The sequence below is a fragment of the Furipterus horrens genome, unplaced genomic scaffold (assembly GCF_987537825.1).
Source record: "Furipterus horrens unplaced genomic scaffold, mFurHor1.1.pri manual_scaffold_9, whole genome shotgun sequence".
Lineage (NCBI taxonomy): Eukaryota > Metazoa > Chordata > Mammalia > Chiroptera > Furipteridae > Furipterus > Furipterus horrens.
The window spans coordinates 24,082,115-24,108,487 of NW_028327179.1; the positions used below are offsets into that span (position 1 = coordinate 24,082,115).

The window sequence follows — 26,373 nt, forward strand, 5'->3', positions numbered from 1 at the left end:
ACAAATTAGTACTTTCTTCAGTATTCCATCAAGCTTGGCGTTGTGGACTGAGTTGTGCCTCCTCTCCTCCCCGACCCCAATTCGTATGTTGAAGCCCTAATCCTCAATATGACTTGTTTTGGAGATAGAGCCTTTAAAAAGCTAATGGAGGTTAAATGAGGTCATAAGGATGAGGCCCTAATCCAATATGAGTGGTTTCTTTATAAGAAAAGAATGAGACACTATAGATGCGCCAGAACAGAGAAAAGGCCTTGTAAGGACACAATGAGAAGGCAGCCAGAAAGACCCTAGAGAAACCAACCCTGCTGTCACCTTGATCTTAGACTTTCAGCCTCCAGAACTGTGAGAAAATATATTTCTGTTGTTCAAGCCACCCAATCTGTTACTTTCTTTTGGTAGCACTAGCCGACTAGTATACTTAGTCATCATCATAATTATATTTGGAGTAAGTTTCTCTGTCATTATGTTGTGGAAAACATATAAGTTCCAGACTGCTTATTTTAATTTATAATATCTATTAATGCCATTTTTCTAGTTAGGGACAAAGTAAATGTGAATTTGAGTCAGTAATGGCATGATGCTAGAAGGCTTCTGTGTGTGTTTTACGCAGACTATTCTACAACATGTCCTCTTTAAAAAAAAAAAGAAATAGAAAAAGAAAACCTCCACATTTGCAGTGCTGCAACAGATGGGACATCCCTGTGGCAGGAGAGTGATATCCTCATAAAGCTCGATACAGCTTGTGAAATTGAAATCCTAAAAATGATTGGCATTACAACAAAGATGGATATTTTGAAATCCCACATTTTTAAAGGTTCTTGCCTTCTATGAATCAGGGTCAGCAAGAGAAATTATTTGACATGTTTGTTCCTATGAATACTTAAAAGGATAGCACAGTTCAGTTTTATTCACGTCAAGATGCGGGGATTGTTGTTTGCAAGGCAATATGGCATTGTGAGCATAGGCATATGGACCTCTCTGTGTAATTCCCTAAAACGACCAATAGAATATACAAGCTGAGAAGCCACATCAGTTCTGAAAACAAGAAGGGAGCCCATCCAGAGGCTAGACCCTGAGAAGAGTTTCTATTTGCTAAAACAATATTGATACAAGAATGAAGGGAAGGGGGCGCTGAGGCAAAGGAACAACCCCTGTGAAATTGGGTAGAATTTCTGAACAAAGTAGGAAGGGATCCTTGACAGGACTCCCCCTGGCACCCAAACTCAGCAGGGTAAAGGCTGAAGACAGAGCGCATCACTGGGTACCTCCTGACTCTGAGAACAGACAGTGTTCAGACAGAAGACCAGCTGCACAGGGGGCTGAGTTCTTTACAAAGAGAAGATGACTTTCTTGGAAGTCTGTATCGTTTACAAGAGTGTTAGTGTTAGTATTCATGTTCTAGTTCCTTCCCCACATCAGTCTCCTGAACACCCATAACTAAGAAATTAAAACTAGAATATTCAAATATATAGCTGAGCATCAAAGAAAAGGACTACTCTCTTCCAGATTTAATCTGTACCTAAAGGAATATTTGGGAAGCACTTGATCAGAATTTATGAAATGTATCCAGTATCATTTCCACTTGACTATAAACCAAAGGAGAGCAAACCTACAGCACCTGTAACTCCAAAAGAATAAACAGAAAAATCACGAGACCTGTGTAAAAGTACCACAGTTTCAAACACAGGGACCACTCAAACAGCTTAGCTCTGAACTAGGCTCATGTAAGAAAAAAAAAAATTAAAAACTGGTTTGTGACCTCAGTCAAGTGTTTTGATTTCTGACTTCACCACAGTGCAGGAGGTTATCCAGGCCACAAGCAGAGAGGAAGGAAGCAGGCTCTGATCAAGGATGGCCTGGGGGTGACTGGCAGGGCTAGCAATTCATGAACTGCCCGGAAGCAGGGATAAGTCTGCTGGATACTAAAGACATTAATTATGATGTGGAAAATGAACTCAAGGACTGTGTGTGTTTGCTCCGTAAATAAACTATATCATGTCTTGAGTTGAAAGAAGGAAAGATTAATCAAAAGCAATAGCTCAGTAATGACTTTATCATATCCAGAAAGGACTGGCAGTGAGTTTTGAAGCACATTAAATACTGACAGATAATTCTCAATCATTGTTTTAAATATGGTCACAAAATTGATTAAAGAATAAGTGTATTATCTTCCAAACAATACCCTGTATTATTAGAAAGAACGTGGTGGGTGTTCTGTCCCCATTAAATATAAGAGCCTGAAAAAGACAAAAGAAATTTCTGTGAATAAATTTGAGCACAAGAATATCTTCAAAAAACTACCAGTAATTACTGATACATGTAGACTTTAATTAATTTTCAAAATAAAGGTTTCCTTTCATTGATTGATATCATTTCTTGGGAATGAATGTATAGGGCCCCTAGCTGACATGTAAGTGGGTGTTGTGTAAACCATCAAATAAAGCCCTAGAATTAAAACAGCTTTGGTTCAATATACCTTAAATGCTGCTACACACTTGCAGTAATTAAGGAAAAGCAAACAGACAAAAACTCACCATTGTCATTGGTACCATGGACCTCTTTGGCATCTAATACCTACTATAGGAGCAGGACTTTAAATAGAGTAGGCATTTAATGTTTATCTTAACTGAGTGAACAATGGAATAGCAAAGTAAAGCATTTTTAGCTGATTTTATTTTGGGTCTTTGGAATCTCTTTGTTATTAGGCCCCTTATGCTTAATGATAACACTTGATCAATACCTATACAGAAAGTAAGATTTAAATCCAAGAGAATTTTATTGTAATTGAGTTAGTAATCAAGTAAGCTTGTTTAATGAAAAAATATATATATATACACTATTTCAAGAAAAAGGTAGATTTTCAGGTAAGACAATGGAAAATAGATACAATGTCAGGAGGTTTTGAGTGCCTAAAATGCTTGGCTGTTTTGCTAAATGGACTCATGAATTATTAAACTTATAGCATTTTTCTCAACCTTTGGACCCTAGTGTGTTTTTTGCATGAGTGCAGAAAAGGCATATCATTTTACAAATAGGTCTGAAGTAGGCTGAGTGTGAGATCCCAGTTTAAACAATTAAGAAAATCTAGATATGCTTTTTTTCATATGAAAAGAGTTAAAATGCATATGTGATCTATTTTTTAGACACTAGAACAAAAATTATTTAGTTTACAAATTTAATATTAAAAAATGGATGAGACTCTAAGCTGTTTCTTATTAAAATGCTGAGAATTTATTTTCCAGATAAGTGTCACTTCCAATTCCACCTGTCACCACCTCCCTCCCCACCAACACACACAACAATAATCAAACTCATTTTTTTTTAAACGTATTAGGTCTTAGTCAAGCCAACCATTGTATTCCATATTATGGACTTCAGGGGGTTTGGGTAAGGCATGAGGGAAGAACATGGCTTTTACAGATTGTCAAATATAGTAGAGTGGGTAACAGCATGGTGTCTGCCACTGATCAGCTGTGTGATCTGGGGCGAGTTACTTGATTTCTCTGTGCTTCAGTTTTCCCATCTTTAAACTTGATATCTGGTAGAAAGAAAATTTAGTTTCCATTTTCAACTGGAACACAAAGGTCAGAATAATTTTCATTGACAGGCCAGTAAGGTTGACGTTGGATTATCTTGATAGCCTCATTATGTTATTATGTAATGTGACACACTATATTAATAATTCCCATTAATTATATTTTAATTTATTCTTACCTATATCAGATGTATTTGAAATTGTGTGTAACTGTTACATAGACATTACATATCATTTAAATCCCCTTACATATCCATGCAAGATCACAAGGAGTAGTAGTTTGAGGTATACCTGAGGATTATGGAGCCAGACTGCCTGAATGGAAACCAAAATACTTAATTTCCTAGTTGTGTTATTTGGGGAAAGTTATTAACCTCTCCATACTTAGCTTTTACATTTGGGGATAATTGAATACATACCCCAAGGGGTTTGTGAGAATTAGAGGAATTCATACTTGTTAAGTACTTAGAACACCATAACATTCCCCGGCATAGTAAATAAGCACTTGTTAGTAAATAAATCACATCCCACTCCGTCCACAATGGAATTCCTATTCTAAATTTTACGTTTAACATTTGCTTTTCTTTATATAATTGACTTGTTCCTCCCATTTGGCCAGAGACCAGCAGAAAAACAACAGTAGTTGCACTAGTTGGGTTCACGCCTCACTGCAGGGAAGGGTGGTGCACAGGCACCTGTGGGTGCCTCAGTAGCAGCATCAGAAAAAACTTATTATAGGACTTGGACTTCAGGGTAACTTCTTTTAAGAAGATTCAAATAAGTATGCATTGCTCTAAAGAAGCAAGGATAATCTGATGACCATGTGTCTCAGTAAACCTCGTTTGGAAGGAGGACAGAGAGTACACAGAGACGAAAGCTGTAGTTGGAGAAGAAGCAGAACTCATCCATGTTAGCTGGGAGAGAGGACGGTTGGAAAATTTTCACGTTCCTCACAGTTTACCGTGTTTTCACTTAGGTTATGAAGTAGTCCTATTGTCTGTCTCACTCCATTCCAGCACAGAATGACCTTGTCTGATGGCATGCTCTATGAAATTGTTTACGTCCAACAGGAGAAAGCCACGGCCCAGGTCTGAGTTCCAGGCCAGTTTCAAAACACCTGGGCCTCACTGACAGTATCAGGCCAGGTCCCAGACAATCATGGCTGCTCTCCTCTTTCCTAGACCCATGTATTTATTCCAAAAATAATGACATTGCTTGTTTCTGTTAAACCTTATATGAATGATATACTTTAGTATATATTCTTCTCTGGCTTTCTTCAATATCTGTGGGTTTTGCCATCTTGATGATTGTGCTCAAGTTCATTGATTTCCACTCCTGTATGGGGTTACATAGTATTGACATCCATAGTTTAATATTCATTCCCTTTTTTTTGGTCACGAGTTAATTCTAGATATTTTTAATTATAAACAATATTTCATTGTCAACGTGTGATAGTTTTTCCAGAGCATAGACCTAGGATTTGCATGTCTTCAACCATACTAGATAATTCCAATTTTTTTCCCAAAATGTTTAAAATAACTTAGATTTCAACCAGTAGTGTTTAACTGTTCTGGCTGCCTCACCTTTTCACCAGTATTTGGTATTGTCAAACTTTTAAATGGTTGACAAACTAGTGGATTTAAAATGTCTCTGGCTTTTAGTGGTTGAAGTTAGTCTTTTGTATTCATTTCTTCCATCTTATTTTATTCTTTTTGTTCCACTCTTTCCGTTTCTTTGTCTCTCCTTTCTTCCCTTCCCTTGAATTTATTGCAACAGTTTTGTTGTCATTGCACTTTCCCTTGGTTCAGAAATTATATCTCCTTATCTTATTTGCATAAAGGGATTACTTTAAAATGTTAAGGTCCAGACCGAAATGAATACTAAATGAGAAATAAAATACAAGACTACATAATATGTAGGTTGGTGAAGGGTAACCAGAGATCAAATGGTTTTTCATAATTAAATTCTCACTTTCTGTCTGAAGAATGGCTTCCTTTGCGCCTGATAGTTAAAGAATCCTGGCTATGCGGTTCTCCCCCCCAGGCGGTGAAAACAGAAAGCTGTGCCCTACCCCTAGGAAGAGGGAGCCTCTACTGCCACACCGAGTTTATGCCGTGGATTTGGGGAAGCCTTAGGATTTTCCTTTCCTATGATTCCAGTTATATAATTAAAAGGTTTCATTTTTAAAATAATATAATGACTTTTGCTTTCAGGAAAATAGTAGCGATGTAATTTTTCCTAATTCTCCTGCCTGAAAAACAAAAACAAAACTCCTGGACATTATATATTATAGTAAATAAGCCATAAGATGACTGAACTTTGGAGAGAAGAAGGTAGGCAAGCTAGACTTTACCAATGTCAATATTGTGGTTATGATATTGTGCTATAGTTTTTTAAGATCTTACCATTGGGAGAAATTGCATAAAGGGTATATAGAATCCTTGTGAAGTTACAATTTCATGTGAATCTACAATTACATCAAAACAAAATTCAGTTTTTTTAAATAATAGATAAACTGTTCTTAGCAGTTTAGATACACTTTCAGAGTACCTCCTCAGCCACATTGCTATAAACAAAAGTCTTAAGATTGCTTCATATAATGATTTTTTTCCATTTGTAATGCTTCAAACATAAAAATACAAAAATATTGTAGACTCACAACAATGCCCCAGTCTCATTTTTTATTTCTTTGGTTAACTCTGGAAAAGTTCATACGCTCTTTTGTAACCTCGTGAAGCATACAAAGTAAATACAATTGAATATCCTGGAAGTCATATGAGAACAATAAAATTTCTCCTTTATTTTTAAGAGGTCAACAATAAGACTTTTTAAAAATCTAACATAGATTTCTTTGGAGCTGGTACTACATGAATAATTTCCTAGGTAGTACAATTATACTGAGTGGGCCATTCCAAAAAATTCACATCTCAGTTTCTGAGAATATGTGATGAAGAATAAGCACTACAGTATGTAATACAGAACTATGGGAATTATATCCCACAAATTAAACTGGAACACAGTAAGTTCTCCAGGGTCTGTCTTTTTCTTTTTTTAGGTATATTTTATTATGTTGTTAACAGTAGTTTCAATTTTTTCCCCTTTGCTCCCCTCTGCCCAGTACCCCCACTTCCCTTCAGCTATCCCACCCCCCTTAATTCATGTCCATGGGTCGTGCATGTAAGTTCCTTGGCTGCATCCTTTCCTATATTATTCTTAACTTCCCCCTGTCTATTTCATACCAATCAATTACGCTTCTTAATTCCTGCACCATATCCCCATTTCTCCCCCTCCCTTCTCCCAGCTGATAACCCTCCAAATGATCCCCATACCTATGATTCTGTTTCTATTCTGGTTTGCTTAGTTGGATTTTGTTTTTATTTTTTAGATTTAGTTGTTGATAGTTGTGAATTTGTTGTCATTTTAGTGTTCATAGTTTTGATCTTCTTTTTCTTAAGTAAGTCCCTTTGACATTTCATACAATAATGGCTTGGTGATGATGAACTCCTTTAGCTTTACCTTGTCTGGGAAGCACTTCATCTGCCCTTCCATTCCAAATTATAGCTTTCCTGGATAGAGTAATTCTGGTTGCAGGTTGCCTTTCATCACATTGAATAACTGCTTGCCAGTCCCTTCCTACCTGCAAAGTGTCATCTGAGAAATCAGCTGATAGTCCTATAGGCACACCCCTGTAGGCAACTCTCTGCCTCCCTCTTGCTGCCCCCAGGACTCTGTCTTTATCTTTCACCTTTGGCATCTCAATCATGATGCATCTTGGTGTGGTCCTCTCTGGATCTAGCTCTCCAGGGACGCTCTGTGCTTCCTGGACCTGTATGTTCATCTCCTTCTAAAAAATTGGGAAGTTTTCCTCATTTTTTTCAATTCTTGCTTCCTCATTCTGCACAGGTCAACTGTGTTTTTCTTCCTTATGTTCCAAATCATTGATGTGAACCCTGGTTTCCTTCCCTTCACCATTGGTTTTGAGTGGATTTTCCTTCGTTTCACTTAGCATAGCCTTCACTTCTTCTCTTATGCATTTGCCATACTCAAGCATATCTGTCAAGCCTGTGAGCATCTTTATCACTAGTGTTTTGAATTCTGTGTCTGTTAGGTTGTCTATCTTCTCATCTGTGAGGTTGGCTGTCTCCTCATCGCTTAGTTTTTCCACTGGAACTTTGATCCATTTCCCCTTTGGGGCCATACTTCTCTGTCTCCTCATTCTGACAGACTCCTGTGTTTGTTTGCCTTTGCATCCCAGGTAGAGCTGTCGCTCTTGTTATGTTGTAAGGGGTGGAGCCTTAGGGATTCATCAGTGCACTGCGACCTGTTTCACCATGTTGTGACTCTGTATGTGAGGGAGTCTGAGAGGGAAAAGTGCTGCCTACCCAGCACTTGCCCCTTTTCCAGGCACCTCTTCCACTTTTTCACCAGACTGGCGCCTCTTTAGCTGCTGCCCTGGCCATCGTTCACAGAGTGGGTGGGTCTGCGGATGTTCTAGGACCATGGGGGCCCTAAAGGGGGCAAGTGGATTCTGCTGAGACCTGCAGTTTCTGCCTACGCCCCAACCCCCATTGGTCTGCACAGTCAGAAGCAATGAGACTTGATTTTCCCTGGTGCTGGGAACCTGAGCCATGAGGTCTGGTGAGGAGCTGGGAACGCTCCCCAGGTGTCCTTCCCACCGCTGCTGCCACCACCATACCACGTCCTCTCCGCCCGTCCTACCCATCCAGATGAGCATTTCTTCTTTATATCTTTGTTTGCTGGATTTCCATGTAGTTTGATTTTCTGGAACTTCTGGTTGTTTCTAGTTTTGAGGTAGTTGTATTCCTTCTTAGTTGTGGAGGGAGAAGCAGCGTGTTTGTCTACGCCTCCATTTTGGCCCAAAGTCTCAGGGTCTGTCTTTTACCTCATTTGCTGAATCACACTTATTCCAAATAACCCTTAGGCAATTGCAAAAATGTAATTGACTTACAGTTTTTGAAGAGCTCAGCTAGTATCTGTGATTTACATGAACCGATATAAACTCTACTTACAATAAAAACTTAAAATGAAAATGACCAAAGGAATAGAATAATACACAAGGAGATATGTACTCTCTCCCTGTGTTTCTTTGATTAATGAAATAACTATATATACTCTAGAAAGACATCTGTAAAATTGAAGTTATTTTCAAGAACTGTTTTTTCTCAGAGTTGACTTAGTGTGACTCTGAAAAGATCTTAAGAGTATTTTGCTTTAAGCAATACTTCCTCAAGCTTTTATTCAACGCATTTCTCTCTTAATGGCACAAGAAGATTTCTATGACTGATTATTCTATTTTGTTCATTCAAAATACACTGAAAGCTAACATTAGGTTTATGATGAAAATGCCCAGGAATTAGAAATACAATGATTTAACCGGTTTCCTTGGCAAAACCTTGTTTTCAACCTTATTCATAAAGTAATTTTTTTCATGCTCTAGTAGTTCTCACAGTTGTGAGCACAGTAGACTCCCCTTTGTAGTAATCATGACTTTCAAAACACTGTAAGGTTTAAAATTACTTTTAGTCAATTGAAAAAATGGAGACTTTTCAGGTAACTATACCCACAATTCTAATTTAAACGATAGTCTACTAGATTTCACAAGTGAAGGAATCACTTATGTTAATTTGCAGTTCTAGCAGTTCTTTGCACACTATAGTTCGGCAGCCGTCCATCTCGAGAGACGATGGTGTAGCTTCTTAAGAGTCTATCTGCACCGCTGAGAATGGCTGTGCAGTCCGACTCGGGAGTGACACGGTATCTGTCTCCTCCCGTGTTGAATCGACATCTTGTGATGACGCTGGAGTGTCCTCTCCAGTGAAGCTGAAGCTACAGAGCCTGGGCAGGGTGATATGGAGGGTCTGCTGTTGCCCATGCAGCAGACCCCCCCTCTCTTCGCAGCTGAAGGGTCCAAGGGAAAGACGGAGTCAATACAGCTTGGCTTCAGGTGCGCCGCAGGAGTTGCCGGTGTTGACTACAACGTCAAACCGCCTTAGGGACTCCGGCTCCGGATTTTCTGTCGAGGTTTACTCCCTTAGCCTTTCCCCTGAAGAGGTATGCCGCAAGGCAGCGGAGGTTTTTTGGAGTCAGAGTTTTCCTTCTCTGATGTGCCCTGACTGGAAGATCGAACCAGCGACACTTAGCTCGCAGGCCGACGCTCAATCCACTGAGCCAAACCAGCTATAGACTTATATTATTGGTCAAGGTTCTGTAGAGAAACAGAACGAATAGGATCTATAGACATATAAGAGGAGATTAGGAATTAGCTCACATGATTATGGGAGTGGGGCCATTAGTATAATTCCCAGTTCCCTAGGCCCAGGAACTCTGATGTCTGAGGGCAGGAGGATGTGGATACCCCAGCTCAAGAAGAGACAGAGAGAAGTCACCCTTCCTCTGCCTTTTTGTTCTATTTAGTCTCTCAATGGATAGGACAGTGCTGGCCCACATTGGTGACAGTGATCTTTTTTAGTCAATAGATTCAAATGCACCCTCATAGACACACCCAGAAACAATGTTTTACCAGGCTTTTTGGGCATCCTGTAGACCAGTCAAGTTAACACATAAAATTAACCATCATAAGACTCTAATTTTTGGTGAACTGTGAATTATTGATATCAAACTATGTTTCGTGTTCAGAAAAGTGAGGCATTTATTTCTGTATTTTCTGTCAGTAGCGTGCCAAGTACTTACACTGCTGGATAGCAATAAAATCAATCATTTTTGGCTTGGGCGGATGTTATGATGACGTACATTGGCAACAATTCTGATAAACTTAAGAATGCTTGTGGTTCTCCACACTAAGCAAATTAGGGGTGCCGAGTCACTGATTTTCACTGAAGTGTGTTTGGAGGATGGTGAGTAGGAGAGGAGGGAAATAAGTGCGCCTAGGAGGAAAAAGAAAAAATTAATATCTATAGAAATTTTTTCAGAACTGGAAAATAGTGGCAGAAAGAGGAGTTAATGTAAGAACCTTTTAGTAGCACCAATAAGTGTGTGTGTGTGTGTGTGTGTGTGTGTGTGTGCGTGTGTGAGTATGCAGACAGTTGAGGGATGCACAAGTACCTGCAGTGTGCCACAGAGTTTAAACTACAAGAGATACATTTAGCACTTTTATTTAAAAGTTAGGACAATATAGCCTCAACTATTTTAATTTCTCTCTGAGCTTTTAGATGCAATCCCTTGCAGTCAGGATTTGATAGTTCTTTATATAAAGGAAATGAGAATTATTTGAGACCTCTCTTATGTCAGTCCTTAGTGCTGCAGGTATGGGCATTCCAAATTATCATCAGAAACAGGACTAGCTTTTATTTTAGGAAATGTGTGCCCAGACATTTACTTCTAAAAAACTTTTTACAACAAAAGTAACTATATCTATACAGTACACAATATACAGCTAAACTTGATTCTTTTCTGCTATACAGATAGCTTCAAATATCTTTCTCACTAGTTTACATTAACTGTCAAATGCATGTGCTGTACATAATAGCCAAACTGCACACATCAAAATAGGAGAAGCAAGGGCAAGCAATATCTATCCACAGTTTATTGATCAACTTATGAACAGACATGGATGATTATAAATGTCTCCTTAACAATTCTGAGATTTGAATCACATATGCAGCTGATGTTTTCTGTAAAAGTTCAGGGAAGTATCTGGTGAGTCGTGCAGCTGGAGGGAGAGAGAGATGCCCCATTCGGTGACATGAGCTCTTTCTCCAACACATTCACCAGTTATTGCTCTGGAACAGGAAGAAAAGGGAGGCTGCTCCACCAGAAGCCACAATATGTATTTTTCTCTATATATTAAAGTTGTAGTCTCCTTCCTATTGTGTTCAGTCCTCTAAAGTAGATACTACTTTCTTAGCATCTAACTGCAGAATTTTAGAGATAAAACTGACCTTCAGGATTATGTTACTGCCTAGGAGAGTTAGACTCAGCCTTATTAGTTGTGTGACTGATTAGTAGTAAAGCTGGTGATCAATCTGCAAGACCTCAAGTCCAGTTCCCTCTGATCACACCATCCTGCTGCTTCCCCCACTCCTTCTCCTTTTATTCTCAGTGCGTCACCGACAGACATTGGAAGAATGTCTTGGTGACACTCCTTAAGCACTTTTCGTATGCGTACATGAAGAACAGTCAGATTGTTGACCATAACAGTTTGTTTAATTCTTAAGGGATCTCTATGTTTTTCTCCAAACAGCCTCAAAACCAGTGGATTTGAAATTATGCACTGGTCCTGTTCCTAATGCCACACAGCTGTGCCACATTCCCTGTCCAATCGAATGTGAGGTTTCAACTTGGTCAGCATGGGGACCTTGTACTTATGAAAACTGTAATGACCAGCAAGGCAAAAAAGGTATGTAATATTAATATGACTTCATGAAAGCTTAAAACGCCCATCAATGGAGTCAAACCATCAATTATTTAAAAATGCCACTCTGTGTTACTTGTAATTATTTATTTGTGATATTTTCCAGAATGGCTAAAGAGTATTGATTTAAAAAGGTGAGTAAGCCTACTCTGGTGATAATACCAGAGGATTAAAACTGAAGAAAGTAGGCCAGATACTTGCTAATGTAGATAACAGATGGAGAACATATATGGCAATCGAGTGCAGTAGACCTATGGTGTGAAACTGATCTGGATTGGAAAACCTACTCAGTCCCACATTCTTTAGATAAGTTGATTAACTTATCTAATTCTTTGTCCCTTTATCTGTAAGGGAGATGTAGTAATATCTGCTACCCAAGTGTTCTGTAAATATTCGATGAGATAATAAACAAATTCAGTGCCTGGCCTGACCCATAGCTAGTGCGTAATAAACAGAACTCATTACTCTGAAGGTAAAAATAAGAACAAAATGCTATGGCTTTTATGATGCAAATGATATACATATCTAAGGAGAGTAGATTAAATTCAATGGTTTATTATGTGGTAGGCATTGTGGGGTAGTTTTAACATGATCTAGAAGTTAAAATCCTTTTCCTATTTTGTTTTAAAGGACAGTGGTCATAGTGATTCTAATATGTTCACATAGCAATAAACAGACATTAATTTCATTGTACATTGTCAGGAAAGGCAACACTTAGGTGCTATTAAGGCACAAAGCAGGACTTTGAATGCTCTGCATTAGAGCCCACATGGCTTATATCCCTAATTCACATTTCCAGGGCATCTAAAATCAACTAAGTCTCAGAGAGACAATTTCTCTGAGGCTATTCAACTTATCAGAAGTTTCTTTTCGGATTTAATTGTGTGATATAGTGTTGAAGAATTCAAAGTAACAGCACTTCTGTCTGGTCATGAATATTTCTGAATAGCTTGAAATTTCATTGTTTCTTTGAATATCTTATGACTATATGCTTTCCACGTCAAGCAAGACCTCTGTGTGTGTCTCTCTGTCTCTCTCCCTCTCTCTCTCTCCCCCCATCTTCCTCTCTCCCTTCCCCACTCCAGCCCTGAGAGAAATACAGGTATGTCTCACCTTATTTTTACTATAGTAAGCTAACACTAAAAGTTCCTCATTGGGTCATTCTCTTTATTCATTCATTTATGCATTTAATAATTGGTAATGAGCTCACATTAAGCTAGAGTTTGGGGAGTTACCAGCGATTAAAGCAGATATGGCTCTACATGCTAAACTCATCCAGCTTTCATTCAGGGTTTCATTCAGCCTTCTACAGTATCCAACCCAGGATGGTAACGATACATATATTCCTTCCCCGAAAATTCAGGCTTCAAACTAAGGAAGCGGCGCATTACCAATGAGCCCACTGGAGGCTCTGGGGGCACCGGGAACTGCCCTCACTTACTGGAAGCCATTCCGTGTGAGGAGCCATCCTGCTACGAGTGGAAAGCAGTGAGGCTTGGAGACTGTGAACCAGATAATGGAAAAGAATGTGGTCCAGGCACTCAAGTTCAAGAAGTTGTCTGCATCAACAGTGATGGTGAGACAGACGTATCTACTCTGCTTTTATAAATGTCTGTTTAACCCTGTGCTTTACCTTGTGTTAAAATCTCATCTTCTCTCATAGTAATTGGTTCCATCTACAAACACAAAAAAAGCTGCCGCTTTTTTCTTTCCTTAGTGCATCTTTCTTTCTTTGTTTCTTTTTTTCTTTCTTTCTTTCTAGTGGTGGCAATAGAGCAGTTATTTGAACAATCATAGGATATGTTTTTATTTGAAAACAAATAATATAGAACAAGAACTAAATCATCTTAGGCCAGTAATGTATTAAGTTGTCAATTTTAAAAATAACAAGAAGAGGTAACATTTTTCTAAGTGGTATTTTTAAAATTCCCATAGAAGATGAGAAGAGTGGTAAGTGTTGGTCGAACTGACTTGAGAAGCCTTTATTTCCCACCCGATGTTACATCTTAGTGATATAATTTAATTTCCGAATTCCGGATCCAGCAGGCCTATCTCACTCTAGAGTTCTTGAGTCAACCTTCTGGGCTCTAGGGGCTTCCTCTCTAGGAATTTCATAGAGCCACTGGGACGTTGATTTTCCACAAGGTTCTTTTCCTGAACCACAGGAATCACCATGGACTTTAACAACTGATTTTTGTTCAATGAACTATCCTGTCTTGTTAACGGTGACCTAAGATTTTTACATTCTTTCCGAGAGTGCTGCTACTGTTTTCAGGAATTGCGGGGTCACAGTTAGGAAATAAATAACTTCCCTAGACATGGTTTAAAACCTCTGGCTCAGATCATCTCTAAGGTTGCCTCTTATTCTCAAATCCCATGACTCTACACCGCCCAGCAGCACGAGCACCATGCCCCAGGGAGCCCTGGTTTGACGGTCTATGCTGTTCACAGAACGTGCGGAAACATTCTGGCGCCCTCTTGAGGGCAGCGGAATATCCTTCCAGCCTGTTTTCCTCCCGCTTGCAGAATTGTTTCCTCCTGGGAGGCAGACACTGTTCAGGCGAGAAAGTTACTCTCTTGGCTCAGAGAATGACAGACACTCTCAGTCCTGAGAAATTGACCTTTCAACTTTGAAATTTTTAGTGTGCTCTTTGTCCAGGGTCCAAGGTAGTCACTCAGGACAGCACCAGGTAAAATCCAAACCTGCACCTGTGGTTAAAAGGTGACCAAGGGGATTACTGCTCCAGATGGTTTACAGTGAATTTTGTGCATTCTGCTTTTTTCTTTCCTCTGTAAATATAATTAGCTATGCTATATCCCCTCTTTAGCTTTTACCCAGTTCTACCCTAAAAGGAAAGGACAGAAGGAGATTGGCAACTAGGAAAAAGAAAGCACAAGAAATGCATTCTGCTGCACTTACCCAGTTCAAATCCTGATTTGGACTTGATGGCTCACTCTCTGTTATCTTCCTAGTTGCTGTAAAAACAGTAAAGGTAATATTTATTTTAGCATCATTGGTAACTCCCTTACTGATACCACTTCTTGATTTTTTTCCCCTCAATTCAAATAATTTTTCTTATCCTCCTATAGACCTAGGGAGGAAACTGGCATCTTATATGTGGTAAAAGGTATATCTGAGTGAGCTAAATTTAAATTTAAAAATGCTAAGATGAAAAGCTAATTGTGTATGAAACTTCTGCCCAAGTATTATCAGATGAAAAACCAGATCTCACTTAGGTCAGAGATCTTCCTGAGTGCTTGTGCAAATTGAGTGTATTTTAAATATTCTAGAGAAACTGATTATTTAAAAAATATCACTGGTTAATTCTAATTTTTTTAGGTAAAGTATTTTGTAACACAAATATCCGCCTCCTGAATTGTCTTGTGGAACGCGAGAGAACAAGGAGAGAATGAGTTAGCTATGCCTGATTATATTGAAAAGTAATGTGTGTTATAACCAAAAACGCAAATAGATAACTAACAGTGTACACAAGCTGGTTTCACTTTGTCTATTTCACAGACAGCATAAATTAAAAGGGGTAAGAGGCATGCTATTGATATTTAATTTTTATAATTGTCCTTAAATCAATACATCTCTCTCATCATTAAATTTTACTTCCTGACATTAATTAGCTGGAGTGTGGCTCAATATTTTAACTGGCTCAGATACAGGGGTGTATAAAATTAGGAAAATTCTCTATTATTGTACATCCTAGAGGCTGTTCAAATTTATATATAATTGAATCATAATTGAGCTGATGGAATCAGAGCAAAAGCTGGAGAGCTGTAAATACTACTCTAGTATTATTACCATGTGGTCAGTCACCTAGTAAGTGTTTAGCAGCTGCACCAAATGTTGTTTTGTAATTAAATCGAACCCAGGGAATTAAAGTTGATTAGTTGTACAGGCTCTACCTCTAGGCCTGGCTGCAGCTATAGATTTTGTTTTATAATTAAGTTAAAGCTCAACTAGGGAAATTAAGAATTAGAACCCATGAATATAGCAAATAATAAAAAGACTTTTTTCCTCCCACCTTCGTTACAAATGTATAGCTTTGTTAATGACCTCAAAACATTTAAAGTATTTTTTTTTCCTGGAATTTTCTTTTGTGAAGCTTCCAGAGATCAGCTCATTAGGATTTGCTGGTGCTTTTAAAATAAATAAATAAATAAATAAATAAGTTACTTATTTTCATTTTCCAATTGTCTTCTAAGGAGTAGGATTGGGGAAGGATTGTGAGAGCGCCCAGGAGTTATACTGTGTAAATTCTCCAACAGAGAAGTATCACAGAAATGCAAGAAAGAGAACTCAGAGACATTTTATGGGTAATAGAAAAAATATCACTCACAATTTTAAGATGGTCAGGAAAGCAATTTCAGATCTTGAGCACAAATCCAGGAATTACTACTCCGAAGGTCTGGTGCTGACGTGGGGTGGGGGCAGATGTTAGATCGAGAGGATGTTGGATCAATGAGAAAACCCAAATCTTCCCTACTTCAGTTTTTGTGAAATGTGCCCATGTTTTATTTAAAGGTGTAGATTTGGTTAGGCAAGAGTATTTTGTTTCCCAAGCTGGTTGTTTAGAGAACAAAGCAAGACTATTAAGTTAAAAGTGGGAAGAAGAAAATAACAAAAAACACCAATGGTCTTATTAATTACTTGAGACTGTAAACCAAATATTGTTTTTATATTTTCCTCTCCTCTGTTGAAAAAAAAAATGATGCCATCAATATTTTATTACCATGTGCTCTCTTTCAGGTATCAGAGTGTTGACACCTTTCTTTGTGAATTTCAAAACCACAGTTTTGTGATTTTGTTTTGGGGTCTGCTTTGTAGAGCAGTGAACCTCAGCAGTTTCAAAATGCCTGCAACAACTGTGCTACTTTTCTTATTTTCCTCCACATTAGTAAAAGTTAAACATAATCAGTGACATTGATGTGCATGACTCATGCTTATACACAGACTTTTATGAAACCAAAAATTATATTTCTATGGAAATCAACTGACACAACAATTCATCATTACACAGCCACAGTAGTAAGGGCAGCGACGGCCCAGGGCCCTCATGGTGTGTCCTGCCTCTCTTAAAGCACCATGGCTCTGGTTCATCTCCTGCCTCTTCCACTTGGTAAAGCATATCAAAATTCAGATAAAGCAGAATACCATTGTTATGTGGATAACCTCGAATAACTCTAACTTACTTGTTAAAAGTAACCAACTTACTTTAAATGTTATTAAAGAATAACAGTTTGGAGGGGTCAGAGGGTAGGGAGTCAAGAACAAGGAACAGAAAGAGGGAAATTACAAAGCTTATCATTGAGTCTAATATTATGACTGACTGAGGATATAAATAAGCTTTCCTACAAACATAAGCCAAGTCAAGGATTAGAATACACAAGGTTTATTAAGGATGCCCTCCCAGGAGAAACCCATAAGACAAGGGAGAACAAAGAAGCAAAATAGAGAATGTCCAAATCATATGTATAGAGCTGGGTTATATAATTTCAGAAGCATAATCACTCTCTGGAACTGAAATCTGCTTCTTAACACCAATTACACAGCCATTACATGGAAAAGCTGATATTTTAAATGCAAGAATATGCTCTCTAACTGAGTTGTTTTTCTATAATTTAAGCAATAAATCAACTAAGTTTCCTTCCTGTAGAGTGCTACACCATTTAATGTGTTTGGAATATAATTAGGTTGGATATTGTGCATAAAACTAAGGCCTCTTACTTTACAATTAGGATCACCTAACACTGTTAGTAGGAGTTTGTTTCCTAAAATTGGATTGAGATTCTCTATTCAATTTGTTACAAAGATAACAATTTTTTTAAATTTGAAACAATAGGTTTATTCTTCACTCTTCGTTTGTGGTAATCACAATTTTAGTTTGGCCTTAAAGAATCTGGCATCAGATACCCTGATCTGTCTGCCCTGTGTGTATATGTGTGTGTATGTGTGTATGTGCGTGTTTGGTTTGTAAAAAAAAAAACCCTCAGGATTGAGCCAATGTTATTTTGCAGAGCAATGCCTTAGCAAAGAATAGAGTTTTAGAAAGAGTTATTTTTGTTTTGTTTTTTTAATAGTATAGATTTAGCAGAAACCTCAGATGAAAGTTAAGTAACCAATAATTTACTTACCACTTAATGAGATAATGATATGAATTTCCCAGGAAGTGTTAGCTACCACTTCAAATGGCATCTATGAGAGAAAACAGCCTTGCACTTTATCATAGGTGATCAAATTCTTAACACAAACTATGGGAGCTAGTTTTTGCATATGGGTCAGTGAAAAAGAGCTTATATGGATAGAAAGCTCACTTTCCAGTCAAACTGGGCAGGAGTTTAATTATTAAAACAGATACACCTCATTTCTTACATCAGCCAGGCCCCTTGTTTTCTGTTTTTGACTGCTTTTCTCTTATCTCTGGTCAAACTTGGTCTTCCGATAACCTCATTGATTCTACATTCCCCTGGTTCTCTTTCTACCTCTCAGGCCATTTGTCATTTAACTACTGCTGGGTAACAGACCACCTCCGACTCACTGTCTGAACCCAAAACCAATGAGAACATTTCATAATTCTGGGAAGTTTCTGTTCAGGTGTCCTTTGGGCTCACTTGTGGAGGTTGGGCTATAACTGGAAGGTCAAAGCTGACCTCCGTCCCATGTTTCGCGGTTGGTGAGGGATATCAGGGCTTCTCCCCATGGACTCTCATCCTCCACTAAGCTAGGCCAGCTTCCTTACATAGTGGTTTTAGGGCACTGCTTTCACAGGGACAACCACCCTTCTATTGGTCAAAGAAAATTACAATGACAACGCAATGGGTAGAGAAATAGACTGTACGTCTTGATGAGAGACATTACAAAGAATATGGCAAAGAATTTCATTTACTTCAGTCTACTCTCTGGCCACCATTGTTTTTACTCCTCCACATGCACAATATAATTCTTCTCCACCCAAGGCCACCAAAATCCTCATGCAATTATATCATCGGGTTTAAAGTTCACTATCTCATAATCTGCACCTGGTTCAAATATAGATGAGGTTTTTTTTTTGTTGTTTTTTTTTACATATCTGTTTTGAGCCATTACTTTCAGAGGAGCTGTTTTTCTCTCAATTTGTCATAAATCCTCTTCTGTGCACTTCAAAATAAATAATTTAATGCTACCTTTTAATCATAGATTTTTCGAGAGGAAAAGGAAAATAAATCATACAACATAAACTATTGGAGGGTCTGACAGGTGAGTGACCAAAACGGACTTATATTTTTAAAGAATAATTCATATTGCTCTGTTGAGATGAAACATTAAAGGAGTAGAGGAGTGAAGAGGGTGAAGAGGCTACTGCAGTCATTCAGGGAAGAGATGGACATGAGGCTTAGGCAGCGATTGCAACAATGGAAAGGCGATGCTAGTTTAAAATAATAATTAACCTCCCTGTCTGGGAAGAACCAAGGCAGTTAGTTAATGGAGATATTGGTGTCCCAGAATCAGGTCTTCCTTCCTCTGGGATTACAGGTCTCCCACCACAAATTCTGTTTCCATTGTCATGTGTCATTTAGCTGCTTAAAATCTCTTGCAGGCTTCCTGTTGCCTTTTGCATAAAGTTCAGAGCCATTTGAGAATGTCTTCCCAATCTTATTTTGTCTGTTTTCCCAACCACTTTTTCTGTCTTTTATTACACCATTGTACATTTTATAGAATTTGGTTATTTATACTTTGCTGTTACCCATTCCCACCTCTATCCTGTTAGTTATTCTGGAGTAGGGATCATGACCTATTTTGCATACCTATTTCCCAGCACTGTGCTCTACGTAACAAGATTGTCAGTAAATTTCTGATTCATCACTAAATCCTTGCTTTCTTTTATCCCTAAACATCACATCTTTTCAGAAAATTAATCCATTTTTTCCTTAAGTAAACTTCGTTATTGCTCTAACTGAAAACTCAGACTTTACCTACCAGATGTCAGAAAAAGCTTGACACCAAATTGTGCACTCTATTATCATCTCAAAATGCCTTCAAATTCCATTACTCTCAAGTTCTGATACACAAGAGCAAAAGAACATTTGCATAAAGAGAAAAAAAGATAAACAGAATGTGCATAAAAGCCTATAATCTGAAGGATTTCTCTCCAGCATTTTATCATTAGACTGCTTTTTGGTGAGATTCAATTTTCTGGAACTCAGTCAGTGAAGTACAGAGTACACACATTCAAATATTAACCACTTTCTTTGTCAAGTTATTTAAATCATCTATAACTAAGTTTCCTCCTCTGTGAAAGAAAGATAGTACAATTACCTACATATAGTATTGCTGTGGAGTATAAATAAGTCAATATATGTTTAGTGATAAGAATTGTGCCTGATACATAATAAAGACTATTTAAGTATTCATTTAGATCAATAGTGAAAAAGTTAACTAAGCACAAAGACTACTGTTTTTTGTTTGTCTGGCTAAAGATAAGAATTTTACTACTTCCCCATACTGACTAAATAATTTACAGTCTAGCTCACTTATTTTATTAAATAGCAGCCTCATATATGTGCTACAGTGACACTTTCATAAATGTGCTTATTTTAAGATAATTTTTATATGGTTTTAAAGAAATGGGTGCCTGCTTCTTATTCTATTAGCTATTATAAAATAAGTTTATATAACAGTAAAACTTCATAATAGAAAATTTTTTCACCTATTATGCAAAGTGAAACAGATCTCTAAATTACATTTATTTCTTCACTTGACACATGTTATTGATTCAAATTATTGATCAGTAATGTCTTCTGAATTTAATTAGTATTATTTGAGTTTGACCTAATTTATGAAAATTAATTACTGTAACATAGTACTATTAATTTGCAAGTAGATTACGAGTGTACATTTTTCTAATTGTCTGACCAAGCTGTTGCTCTGAGTGTGTTGTTTCAGGAAATGGCAGTTTTCTTTTCTTAGGAAGATAAGCCATTGACTGTGGCCAGAAATTGGACTTAAGTTGATTTATATAAGATCAGGAAATATTGATACAGATTGGCAATGAAATATAATGAGAAAAGAAAACTATAATAATCTTTGATCTTCAAGACTGCTGGTACTAAGCACTGCATTAAGTGGGAGCTGGGGAAAATATATCTTCCAAAAAAACTCACCAGTAATCCACATTAGGAAACAATAAGGAGATGTTCTTTAGCTATGATTCTCAATCTGACATTTATTATATTATAGGGCCACTTATTGTTGAAACAAGGCACGTAGTATAAAAAGCCACAACATTAATAGAGTGCATTTTCTCAGCTTTCAGTTTGGCCAGTTAGCTACGAGGAGGTAGAGAATTTAAGTAAATTGACTAGTAAATATTTTAAATCTTTGCTCTTATACCTTAAATGTATAAATCTTTGATCAAAAGAGATTGCTAAATTTATTAAAAATTTAAAAGATATATATCAATTATAGGTTTCTTGCCTCCTCAACATTCATTCATTCTCTTCTCTCATCAACTCTACCTCTGATTTTTCTTTGAGAAATTCAGCCCATTCCACACCAGGGCTGTAAGCCATATAGCTGGCCCTAGTGATCGCTTTAAGGATGAGCACATGACCCGATCTGAGCTAGCAGAAACAACAAAAGGAGTTGCTGGAGCTGTCCAGCGTCAGTACATAAAGTTGAAAATATAAAAAGGCAGGAGGAGAGATGGAGGTATTAGTTGGTGGCATATGAGCCACTGAATCTCCTGTTCACATGAAGCCACTTTTAATTATTACCTGAAGCCATTATTTCAACCAGGGAAGTCTCTTCATTATTTTTACCCCCAAAGAGGTCCAATACAGGAAAGAGATTAGAAAGTCCCTGCTGTGATTGTGTGGCTGCCAGAGTTTCTATTTTTCAGATGTATACTAAATTCACCTGTAATCAGTTAATCAATGTTTTTATTTTTAAAAGAATCGGTGACATTTCCAAAATCCCTACATTATACAAAATAAGAGTCTAATGTGGCTTTTCCAAAAAATTAATTTCTATAGAAGATTTCTCAGTAGAAAAAAATGCAGCTGACAGTCTGGTTGAAAGAAAAGAAACTTGTTTTGTCTCTACAGAGCATTTGATAGATTACGAAAACACCCTTACCAAAACAGAGGTAGGCCAGCAGAAATGGTGGAGTGTGTAAAGTGCCTCAAGCCATCTTTTTATTTTTTTGTCACTATCGTTACAAGATCTTTTTTTTTCTTCCTATTGTCTTCTGCCTTTTAAACATTAGAACATCCCATTGCTGGAAATCATTTTTGAGAGGATGATAGAAATGATATGTCACAAAATATCTGCCTGCTGTTTTTTATTAAGATTCCAAATGTTAACTGTGATCCAAAGCCATACTTGGATTTTCAAATAGGAAATTTATGCAGAGAGCATCCTCTGGGCTTTTCTAAGATACAACCCAGCAGATGACTGCATTCCATGAGAGAGCTAGAACCCTCTATAGAAGTTCTTATCTTATTAACAAAGCTTAGCATTGGCCTGAACATTGGATAAACTTCCAAAAGTCTGATACCTATACTCATTCATTCATTCATTCATTCATTCCACAACATTTATTGTGCCTGCTCTGATTCAGTCACTGTAGCTTGTGCTGTTGATATTTACATTAATAAAGACAGTTTCTGCCCAACAAGCATCCACCATCTAGTGGGATTGAGGAAAATGTCTAATCAAATTGTTTTAATATAGTGCAATACTTTCTAAACTAGAGATATGTTCAGAGTGCTATGGCACAGAAAGGGTAGAGTTTATTCTCTTTCTGGAGGTCACTGAAGGTTTTGAAAAGAGATGATTTATGTGTTAACTCAAAGGATATATAAAAATTTTTAAGAAGGTCAGTATATTTTAGGCTGAAATCACAGCTATGCAAAAGCACAGAGGTGTGAAAGAACTTGAGATGTTTGTGGAGCTGCAGATTCTTGGGCACATCACTGCAGAATTTGTGTTTGGAAAGTCAAAGGAGATGAGTCTTTCTGGATGGTACCAGATGATTAAAAAAAAACAAAAAACAAACAAAAAAAAAACAAACAAAAAAAACAGCCAAATTAAAGAGACTCTTCCATTTTATTGGAATTAAAAGTGTTATGCTAGAGAAGTGCTGTAATCAGATCATTTGGAAATAGAACTCCAACCACAGCAGGGAGGTAGAGACAGTGCTCCTGTTCTTTTTTAAAACTATATTAAGAAGTATGACTATAAAACAAAATTTGATAAAGTTGATCTAGAGATAATCCTGAGGTTTATTGTGGTGAAATTTGTTTTTAATCAGTGATGTTGATTCTGTCTTGTTAACCTGTCACATGGTAAATTTAGAAAGTGGCAACATATATTCATATATTTTAGAACCTATATTTTATGTGAAGAACCTTTTATGCATTGTTATGATGCTAATGAAAAGGACTCTTCCAGATAGCATGATGTAGCAAATACATGAAGAACTTATATTGAAGATTTCATTATTTAGTATAAAGAGTTCATGATACTATAGTTAAAAGAATATCTTTCATTATTATTGGTGAAATTTATATCCATGCTTCATACATGCACACCTCTGACATCTACATAATAATGTTAAAGATTAATGTATCACATAATATTGATGAAAGCTATAATTTTTAAATATATTTTCTATGCAGAAATAATTGAAAAAATAATTACAATTGTATTAATTCTGTTATTTACAAATAGTAGGTTATTTAAGCTGCATGTTCCTGGCATTGATCTATAACATTATTAACAATGATTAAAATGTTGATTGTTCTTTCATTTTTAATTGTAAAGTTTATTTTCTTATAGTTTTAATTTGAAATGAAGAGTATTATATTTATGTATTTTAGGTGTTTTGATACATTCACTTACAATGTAGTTTCTTAGTAGGATGGGTTTACATTAAATAACTTTAGTGCTGTGGAGGTGAATGTATTCAGGCACCATGTATTGATTGCAGTTGGGGAAAACAAACCAAGGTTGCATGTGAGTCATAGAATCCTTTACCCTCGATCACAATAATATTCCCTTGTTCTAACTTGATAAAAGTCTTTTTAAAATCAGTTTACTGGTAACTTAAAGTGTATCTTTAGTCAATAGAAAGGTTAATATCAATGTGAAAAGCATAATGTGTATGAAGACTATGGCTTTCATGTCGAGAAAATGGAAGTATTTATCTCAGGTTAAAATAAAGAAAGGCAAAGCTAGTTGCTGCTGTTTCTTTTAAAATAATCCAGTAGTCATTTAGTCAAATTCAGGAAAAGGAATATTTTTCTTTCTTTTCTTTTTTTTTTTTTTAACTCTTACAAAATTGTACTTAATGTGGATTTGGGGGTATGTGTTAACCATACCTTCTGAATAAGTATATCTTGGTTTCTTTCCACCTTCACCTTTCTCATAGAAGAGAAAAAGGTCAGTAATTCTTTTGAAGTAAAGTGGCCTCCGTTATTCTTGTTCAACTTGTCTACTTTTTAAAAATGAGATACAAAGGTGGGCAAAAGTAGGTTTAGAGTTGTGAGTATGCACATAATTAATATTTATTAATTATTGTATTATTATTTTGTATTATTTAAATAAAAACTGTAAACCTACTTTTGCCAACCACTGTATAGAGTTCAAGGGCCATTTAGTATACTATGAAGAGCTCAGGCTGCAATGAGCTGTGTTTCTTGCTGGTGTGGCATATATAACATATAAAGACATACATAACATACAAATCACCTCTCTACTCACCTTAACTATTCATCTGTTTTACAAAGTTCCCATATCCTCCCAAAATTATTTATCTGAAATGAATTAGTTTTGACTTAGCCTCCTCCATCTGAACAGTTGAGAAGATCCGAGCCTGTGATACTAGGAATAGACTGTATGGCACAAATCCAGGAACCCCACCCCATTCTGGGAGGCTGTGCAGCAAGACTGTCACTCATCCAGAATGTAAGATGCAAGGGCAGCAGTTCACCACTGCACTGACTTTCAACCCTTCATCAAGCCACATTCTAAAGCACCACCACAAAGTCAGCACTCACTTCATGTAAGAAGAAATACAGGTGGTTACCGAACGTATGAGAACACTGTAACACAAAATGCAAATTAAAGAGACAGTATATATTTCCCCCTATCTATAAAGTCAATAAAAAGAGCATACAGTGATAGGAAATAGAAACTCTTGCATAGAATTATTATGATATTTAGAATGTTGTTTAACAATATATGTTTATAAACCTCAAATTGTTAATCTATACTACTTCTAATAATCTGTTCTAAGGAATAATACCCAAAATGTGAATACTTACATAAATAATTTTTCTACAGCATGTACTAAAGGAGTAAGAATGCATTAGCCAATAAAGACCTAAAAGGACTACAGGAAATGGTAGAGAACAATAAAAATATCTTTGTGTGGGTAAAACATGTTAGTTCTAATAATTATTATGTATAGGACTATGCATGTAATTAGGTCTATTGATCTTTCTATCATTCCTTTGTATTCTGTTCTTTCACCAAAACTAGGTCACTGGATAAATGAAAAAATACTTAAAAATAGCATTTAACAGTTATGTGGTAAAATTAATCTACAAAGTGAAAGAACACTTATAAAAATTTACTAATTAGTCATTTGTCCAAGTTGCAAATTTACTATTTTTAGTAGTTAGTAATTGTTGACTGGGTTTCTGGGAATCTTAAATGAATTTAGGAAACACTGCCATCTTTTATAACATATAATCTCTTCATCCCAAAGCAGGGTGTATCTCTCTATTATTTATAAAGTTTTCTTTATTTTTCATAGTAGAGACTTGAAAATTTTATGTAGAACAAAGAGATTCTCAAACAAAGATAGAAGGTGATAGGATTGCTTTTTATAGTGCCTGTCTTTCTCATTTAGTGATCTTCTAAAAGCAAACATCAGTGTATTAATGAGAAGACTTAAGCCACATTTTTAGAGATTAGGAATAGGAAAGTAAATTTTTAGTTATGACTCTGCTACTGAGTAGTTTTTATGTAATTCATTGAACTCTCTGAATCTTCTGTTCATCAAAGTGCAAAGTCAGCACATAACTGAAAATTATGTGTGAGCTCTTCTCGGGTCTTAAGAAAAAGTCTTTTATGCCAATTTTTGCTGCTACTAATAAAGTATCATTTTTCCTGAAACTTTTCTTTGTAGCTTGGGTATTGAATGAGTTGATCTGAGTGTTTCAACCATAATCCTTTTATTTCCTAGGCATTCAAATTCTACAGAAATATGTAAAATGCCTTAATAGACCTAGTGCAAACTATCCTGTGAATGTTTAAAGGACAGTGGGGCAATGAATAAGAATATGGGATAGTGAATGTGTAACAAAAGAAAAATATTGTATCGCATGTTGCTATTTTGTTTAAATATGTGGTATATATTGATATTCTTTTATTTTCCCAGTACTTTCATAT

General features: G+C 36.7%; 1 protein-coding gene and 1 long non-coding RNA gene across 2 annotated transcripts in view; one reads left to right on the forward strand and one right to left on the reverse strand.

The window, feature by feature from the left end:
• Positions 1-26,373, forward strand: part of THSD7A (thrombospondin type 1 domain containing 7A) — a 268,582-nt gene that overhangs the window by 125,420 nt on the left and 116,789 nt on the right. Inside the window, exons 6-7 of the mRNA XM_090286859.1 lie at positions 11,757-11,912; positions 13,291-13,503. Coding sequence (XP_090142985.1) covers positions 11,757-11,912; positions 13,291-13,503 — 369 coding nt within the window. The remainder of the gene's footprint in view (positions 1-11,756; positions 11,913-13,290; positions 13,504-26,373) is intronic.
• LOC150001426 (uncharacterized) lies at positions 14,847-18,204 on the reverse strand. The gene is made up of 3 exons (XR_016513030.1): positions 18,072-18,204; positions 16,277-16,351; positions 14,847-14,903 (listed from the first exon to the last, which is right to left on the reverse strand). It is a non-coding gene; the product is annotated as an uncharacterized LOC150001426 (long non-coding RNA).